The 7922-nt window shown below is 48.9% G+C and overlaps 1 protein-coding gene across 4 annotated transcripts in view; it reads left to right on the forward strand.

The window, feature by feature from the left end:
- The first annotated feature begins 115 nt into the window (after window positions 1-115).
- Window positions 116-7922, forward strand: part of CDK20 (cyclin dependent kinase 20) — an 8654-nt gene continuing 847 nt past the window's right edge. Inside the window, exons 1-8 of one of the 4 annotated variants that reach the window (XM_045287697.1) lie at window positions 116-344; window positions 433-523; window positions 926-1039; window positions 3649-3837; window positions 4106-4227; window positions 4402-4464; window positions 5161-5284; window positions 5821-5976. In XM_045287697.1, the coding sequence (XP_045143632.1) occupies window positions 449-523; window positions 926-1039; window positions 3649-3837; window positions 4106-4227; window positions 4402-4464; window positions 5161-5284; window positions 5821-5976 (843 nt within the window). In that variant the 5' untranslated portion in view covers window positions 116-344; window positions 433-448. The other 3 variants (XM_045287714.1, XM_045287708.1, XM_013007178.2) reach the window with 3 other exon arrangements.

A 7922-nucleotide genomic window follows, 5' to 3' on the forward strand; every position in this document is an offset into this window, starting at 1 on the left:
CGTGCGGGTGAGGCCGTCCGTTTGTCACGTGACCGACGTAGGCTCCCAACCCGGAAGTTGCACGGACCTTCCGTTGCTAGGCAACTGGACCGACTCTGAGGCGGAAAGGGGTCCTAGCGGGTTTGCACTGGCAGAACTGGGGGGCATTTGGAGCTCCATAGTTCGCCGAGCACCCTGAGGGGCCCCAACCACGCCTTCGGGTTGTGAGACGGGAGTCTGGGGCCGGGCCGGATGGGGAGCTTGGAAAGGTGAAGCAAAGGAGAAGAATCCGGGAGGACAGGGCCCCTGTGACCTAAGATAGATGCCCAGAAAGGGAGAGGAGAAGCCTGGGCGTCCGTTCGTAGGTATGAAGGCAGGATGCCCGCCCGCCTCTGGAGGGGACGGCGTGGAAAGGCGCCTGGCTCTCACTGGGTGAACTTCTCTTTCGATCAGTGCTGCCCCGCCCCCAATGGATCAATACTGCATCTTGGGTCGTATAGGAGAGGGTGCCCATGGCATTGTCTTCAAGGCCAAACACGTGGAGGTGAGCCCTGGGCCCTGCCACCATGGGTGGGAGGAACCTTTTACATTCTGGACTTTATCATCTGAGCTGGTTTGTTTTCTAATCCTTTTCAATATGTTATTTGTGAGATCTAGCCAGGTTTCGGGCGGGATGTGTGCAACTGATGCCACACTTCTGTGAAGTGAAGCCAACCACAGTTTGCTGGGAGCCTGGTTCTGCCAGTTCCCCTCCTCTCAAGCTTGGTTACCTCAGGCTGTCCCAGGCTCGATTTCCTTCCTTGCTGCCAAATTGCGCTGTGAACTTCATTTCATCCCCACGAAGAGTGTTTCAAGCGACTGTTAACCCAGATGGCTCCTTCATCTTTCTCTTACCCGCCACCCCAGATGAGCGTGGGATGGGAGTGTCACATTCTCTCCTATACAGACTGGGGAGATAGTTGCCCTCAAGAAGGTAGCCCTGAGGCGGCTGGAGGATGGCATCCCCAACCAGGCCCTGCGGGAAATCAAGGCTCTTCAGGAGATCGAAGACAATCAGTATGTAAGTTGGAGGCTAGGCTAGGCTAGGAGACATCACATTCTTCCTCTCCTTAATTCATGCCCTTTCCCTCTCCCAAACCCTTTCCCTCTCCACTTCTCTCCTGCCTTCATTTAGCCACCTAAGCTTGCTTGTGATAGAGGGGATGAAAGAGTTAACCCACTGTTAATCAAGTATAAAAAATGTAGCATCCACAATGTAATAGTTTTAACTAAGGAAGGTGGCTAGCAAGGCCATTTAGTAAGCAATATTGCCTGAGACCTCAGGGGGTAGTGGTCAGACAGCCTCTGGAGAACTGGAGAGATATCTGGTCACCCTCTGGGGGAAATAGAGATTATTTCCTGTGACCCCTGTTTCCTTTCTCACATTGTTTTCGGTCCACTGATTATTGTCAAAACCTGCTAGTGTCCCCCCACCCCCAGCCTGTCACATGGCATAAGATTTGAAGCAGTTTGGAGCTAGCCAACCCCACGGTTTCCTTCTGTCTAGCGCTTGCAGGAATAAATTTAGAGTTTCTCGAATCAACCTGTTCTCTATCTTTAGCTGAAATGGTGACAGGTGTTCCTGGACCCTTATTTCCTGACAACACTCACTCTCAAAAGTTCACTCCCTCTGCCATTTGCCCATCTTGCTCACTCATTTACTTTCTTACCCCCAAATTTGCTTCCTCTTTTGTCCTCTGGTTCACCTTCCCTCACTGAAATACTTGTCACTGATTCATTCTCTCAGTTACCCACTTATAAGTCTCCGTGTATTCATTCATCTCCATATATTCATTCATTCATTATTTCATTCTCATACCATTTAGTGATGGCTAATAAATATTATAACTATTTTATAATATAATAAAAACTATATAACTACAAATATTATAACTATGAGCTCAACCATTTGTTGCACTCATAATATATTCTACAGCTCGGGTTAGATGGTCTCCATACATTACTGTACCAAAGCCCCTTCACTACCCTGCAAGGCAGGCTTCAGGAGCTGTTTCTCAGAGCAGGGGAGGAAGAGGTTAAACCACCAGAGCTCATGGGTGTTCAGCAGGTCAGTTTGAGGAATTCATCCACAAACTTTGGGCCTGGCGACACTGAGAGGAACCAGCCCTGGCCTGGCTTCTTAGAACTTAAGTGTGGTACGGGAGACAGGCAATAGGGCCTATCTGGTATGGCTTGTGCTGCGACAGGGGACTTGGGGGGTCTGTGGGAACATGAGGAGGGATATCTTTTACCTTCAGCCCTTTGGCATTATTGCTGTTTTTGGTGCTTCCTCTTGTCCATGTCAGGGGTAGAAAGAGTAACAAGGTTGAGTATGATATTCTTATTTATGTTCATTGTCTTATAGAGAGAGCCCTAATCTATGACAAAAGCATGTTATAAAACTGTTGTTGAATTTTATACATGTAAATGTGTACCTATGTGTACCATCACCATGTTGTAAAATTTGGGAGACATTTTAAAATTGATGATGAGTAGTAGGTTTTTTTCCTTTTCTCATTTTCTTTCTTAGTAATTTTAAAGAAAAATCCATGACTGTATCTTTGTAGTCTGATCTAGAATGAATGTGTATTACCCTTAAAATAAGAAAAATCAAAACATCAAGAAGCCTATTTTCATTTTGCAAGGAAAATAAAAGAACTTTCAGGCAATTGTCTGTGGGATAAATGGAGAGAGACCCTGAGGAGACCGGTGACATGGTTTCCATGCCCATTAATCAGCAATCCTGAAGTTTCTATCTGTCCAGCCGTCCAATCTCTCATTGCCGCCTCTGCCTCTGCTCTGCCACCACCATCCAAGGGATCAAATAATCACTCCTTGCTTAGAAAGCCCCAATTCCACACTTAGAGCATATCAGAATCTGCTCGTACGCACCTTCCTTTTCATTCATTCAGTGGGATCTCTCGAGTGTTTGAGAGTACAGGACAAAAAAGATCTTTATCCTTATAGTCTTGAGTCTTTAGCCTCCTTTCTGTGTCTGCTTTGGTGCTGTTTTTCCTGCCCCTAACTCCTCTCCAGAACTCTGAATAACTGGCTCCTCTGGTTGACTTTCCAAAGAGGTCTTTCCTGGCTACACTCCATTTAAGATTGTCTTCCACTCACTCAAAAATCACACCACCCTCTCCTGTTGCCATCTTTGAACGTGTAAATCAAATATCTGGTTCATTTGTCTCCCTGTTAGTTGCAATAAAAGGTTCTTCGGAACCTGCTGGTCCATGTCCCCTTGGCTCTGTGCAGCTCCTGGCATCTCTGACACTGGTGGGCCATCAGTGAGTATTTGTGATGGTCTCACTGGAGACATTGTCCTTCCTTGTTGCTGGAACTGAAGGGCTATTGAGAAAGCAGGGGAGACCCAGTGCTGGTTAAGTGTGTAGATGGTTTTCTAGCAGGTACCTTGAGTTGGAGGAGCAGACCTTAGATCTCCTTTTCCTTGGCGAGGGTGCTTAGGTGAGTGCTACAGCTCTTAGGTTCTGAGCTCAGGTCCCAGTTTACATCTTTGCCTGTCTGGTTCTTCATCCTGGCAAGAGCTGAAGGTCCCAGGGGATTTCTGGAGAGGGTCTGGGCTGTAATAGCTGGTGGACTGATGGATGCTTTACTCCACTGGTCCCATAGGTGGTGCAGCTGAAGGCTGTGTTTCCGCATGGTGCTGGCTTTGTGCTGGCCTTTGAGTTCATGCTGTCTGATCTGGCTGAGGTGGTACGCCATACCCAGAGGCCATTGGCTCAGGCCCAGGTCAAGAGCTATCTCCAGATGCTGCTCAAGGGTGTCGCCTTCTGCCATGCCAACAACATTGTACATAGGGTGAGTCCAGGAACCAGGGGTTAGGGTGGAGTGGTGTAAGACTCTCGGGCCAGCTTTACCGGGTTGAGGATAGGGCAGCTAGCTCATGAAGAAAGCATGGGCAGAGGCTAGGCAGAACTGCAGGTAAGCAGTGAGGGGTGTGTCCTGGTAACAATCAGAGTCATATAGCTTGTGGCCTTGTGACCTGGGTACCCAACTTGCCAAACCCTCCTGAACCCAGATCCTTTGGGAACTCTGGAGAGACTGATGCCTCCTGTGCCACCTTCAGGACTTGAAACCAGCCAACCTGCTTATCAGTGCCTCGGGCCAGCTCAAGATAGCAGACTTTGGACTTGCACGGGTCTTCTCCCCAGATGGCAGCCGCCTCTATACCCACCAGGTGGCCACCAGGTAGGAAGGGTCAATTCCTGGGCAAGACCTGAGCACACTCTCCCACAGAGAAAATAAACTAAGTGAACCTTGTGCCAGGCATTGTGGGAGTCCTGGGTGATTTTTCAGGGGAACCTCCTGGCAGGCTAGTGACTCAACAGTAACCACAACTTCTATTTGACTTCCACCTTACAGATGGTACCGAGCCCCTGAACTCCTGTATGGTGCACGCCAGTATGACCAAGGTGTTGACCTCTGGTGAGACTCTTGTGGGGTGGGCAGGGGTAATGTGTACCTTGAAATATTTGCTTTCATAGACTTTGAGGTCTCCTAGCTGTCAGGTGGTCTTTTCCTTTGTGTGAACTCTAGGTTGTCTTAGGGAGCCTCCTCCACGATTGTGTTTTCTGAAAGCTTGGGCTCAGTGTTCTGTTTCTGTGCTGGGTGGAAGTTCACAGGTGGGATCAGGTGTATTTGTGCCATGTGTGTGAAGCTTCTTAGTTGGGATGGGAAGCTGGTGTGAAACCCAAGAAGGTGTGGAGTGCCTAAGCTGATACACAGAGTTAAGAGGTGGAGGGGTTTTATCCCAGGATGTGATGCTCTAAGATAACCGAGGCCGATGTCACTGCGTGTTAAGTCTCTGACCCTTTTTGGAGGTTACTTGTGCCCAAAGGCTTTAGATCTTTGAGTTGTTGTAGAGGCCTGCCCCAGAATGCAAGGGGCATCTCTATGTCCCAGAATAAGCTTCTGAAAAAAGTCTTAGAAGCGTTAAGTTTACTGTGTATTTTAGAGTTGGTGTCTCAGAGCTGTTTGGGGGTCCATATTCTTGGATATGGAGCCTTTGGGTGGGTTTGTAGGGGTCTTAATCCAGAGTATGAGGTATTCAAGCTGGTGTGGGAGTAGATCCTGTGTTCCTTGGTGTGATGTCTGTAAACTATTTGGGATTTTTGTTCACAGGGCCGTGGGCTGCATCATGGGAGAACTGCTGAATGGGTCTCCTCTGTTCCCTGGTGAAAATGACATAGAGCAACTTTGTTGTGTGCTTCGTATCTTGGGCACTCCGAGCCCTCAAGTGTGGCCGGTATGAAGGGCCCCATGTGGGGTGGGGCTGGGGCAGCCTTACTCCCATGTCCCCTAACAGGAAGTGACTGTTCCCTTCTGGATCCTTCTCTGCTACTTCCTTACAGCCAAATATTCCCTTGACCTGACAGGGACCACCCTTTGCCGACCAGTGTGCTCTTTCCTCCCACTCCTCTGGCCACAGGAGGAGGGCAGGCAGATTTTGTTCTTTGTCTCTTTCCCCACGCACCCCCGACTAGTACACAGTATTCACTGTGTCTCATCAGGGGTGCCTGGGCTGGTGGGTACCTGAGAGGGTGAGTAGATGAACGCCTGAATGAGTGATAGAAGTGGAGTGAGAGACCGAGGAATATGTGTGTGAGAGAATGGTGAGTGAGTGAGTGATGGAGACAGATTGACAGACCAGGGAACAAAAGTAGATGAGCCAACAGATGTATGATCGAGAGAGTGGTGAACGAGTGGCAGGGGAAACTGACAGCATTGTGAACTGGTGAGGTTGGTACCTCACTCTGATGGCCTCTTCCCCCTGCAACCCAGGAGATCACTGAGCTGCCTGACTACAACAAGATCTCCTTTAAGGAGCAGTCACCTGAGCCCCTGGAAGAGGTGCTGCCTGATGCCTCTCCTCAAGCCTTGGACCTGCTGGGGAAGTTCCTACTCTACCCTCCTCGACAACGCATCATGGCCTCCCAGGTAGGTCAGGAACCTATGGTTTATACCCCTTCAGTTTCTCCCATTGCCCTGAGAAACCAGTAAATGTTACTCAGACTATGAGATGGACTGGGACCAGAACCCAGGCACCAGAGATGTCTCCACTATAGCCCTGGGTCCAGACATGAAACAGATGTGGCTCTCCAGGAGTGAGCCTGTTGGACATTCCCAGCATTCCCCAGAGGGGCCATAGGAGCACAACGTGATCCACTGGGGAGGAAATCACCTGACAGAGGAGCACAGGCCCAGGGAGGTGGTTTGGGGGAATCTTAGACCATATGCAAAGGCACAGTGACTGAATGCTATTGATGACTCATCCCATCATTTCTTCAACAAATATTTACTGAGTATCTGGCATGTGCCAGTCTTGTCCTGGGCCTGAGCCAAAACTAGTGAACAAGTGTGTTAGTCCAGGTAGACTAGAGAAACAAATTCATAGACACTCATATGTAAGAGAGAACTTTATATTAAAGAGCAATTGTACATTAAGAAAACATCCCAGCCCAGTTCCAGATCAAGTCCATAAGTCCAATATTATCCCATATGTCAATACTAGTTCATAAATTCCTCTTTAGACTCATGCAGCCATGATCACAGGCCAGTGGGCGGAAAGTCTTGTGGATCTGGTGGTGGTGGAAACGCTGCTGGCATGGGTTTCCACGTGGCTCCTCCAGTTCCAGGGCTCTGGCTGCATCAGTGTAGTTCCATGTGCCTTGTCAGCAGGAAGACAAAGCAGAGAGAGTCTCCTACCTCCAGGGAGGAAGACAGGAGTTCCCAGAATCCTCAAGAGAAGGCCATGCTCACACAGAGGCCTCATGGTTATGGCCTTATTGACAGACTGGACTCCACCCCTTCACAAGGTTACAGGAGATTATGAAACTACCACAACAAGCATACATGGACCCTGTCTTAGTAGGCTCTCTGGCCTGTGGCAAGGCAGACCCATAAATAATCACAGGAGTGTGGTGTATGTGGCCACATGGCTGTGGGAGCAAGAGAAGGAGAAGAGGCAGGAAGAGCCCGATTTTGAAGATCAAGCAAGGCTTCATGGAGCAGGTCAGGTAAAACACAATGAGCTAAAGAAATGAACTGAAAGTATCTGAGCGGAGAGAAAATAAATGGATCAACAGACAAGCCTGGAAAGCAGGACCCAAGGGAGACTCATTGTAGCCCAAAGACAGGAAAGCAAGGGGAGGAGGGCAGAGGGATAAGGCTGGACAGGCATCAGGGCTTCATTCTCCAGAGAATCTGCCTTTATGCTGATGATCATCCTGCAAACTCATCCCTCCATTAACGATTGAGATCACCTGACTCCTTCTCAGCCTCCTTCCTGCTGCTCCCCTAGTCCAAGTAATTGCCTGCCTGGATTACTGACCCAAATGCCTGTTTCTCCCTTTGCCTCATTTATGTATTCTTTACCTGGTAGGGAGAGCAACCTTACGCGAGCAGATCACGTTGCTCCTCTTCCCAGAGCTCACCCATTGTTCCCATCTTATTCAGTAAAGGCCAAGGTCCTAATATCCAAAAAGAGGCTACGTATTGCCCTGTCAGCTCTGGTCCTGCCTGCTTCCTTCCCCTTTGCTTTATCCTCCGGTCTGAAACAGATCAGCCCCCACCAGCCTGCATGCGCTGATCCCTCTCAGCGTGGCCTTCTCCTCTCTCCGGATTTCCAATCTCTCTACAGTAGTCCTTATTGCCCTAATCATTTCTGACTTACTGAATATTTCACTACTTTATCCGGTCTCCCACAACATTATAAACTTCATAAAAGCAGAGCTTTTTGTCTGTTTTGCTAACTGTTGCATCCCCAGTCACTGGACAGTGCTTCATACATAGCAGCACTCAGTAAATGCTTGTTGAACCAACTGACTGAGTAGAGGAAGGAAGGAAGGAAGGAAGGAAGGAAGGAAGGAAGGAAGGAAGGAAGG

Source organism: Echinops telfairi, unplaced genomic scaffold, assembly GCF_000313985.2.
Source record: "Echinops telfairi isolate 266 unplaced genomic scaffold, ASM31398v2 ScPeMD7_1;HRSCAF=3_0, whole genome shotgun sequence".
Taxonomy (NCBI): Eukaryota; Metazoa; Chordata; class Mammalia; order Afrosoricida; family Tenrecidae; genus Echinops; species Echinops telfairi.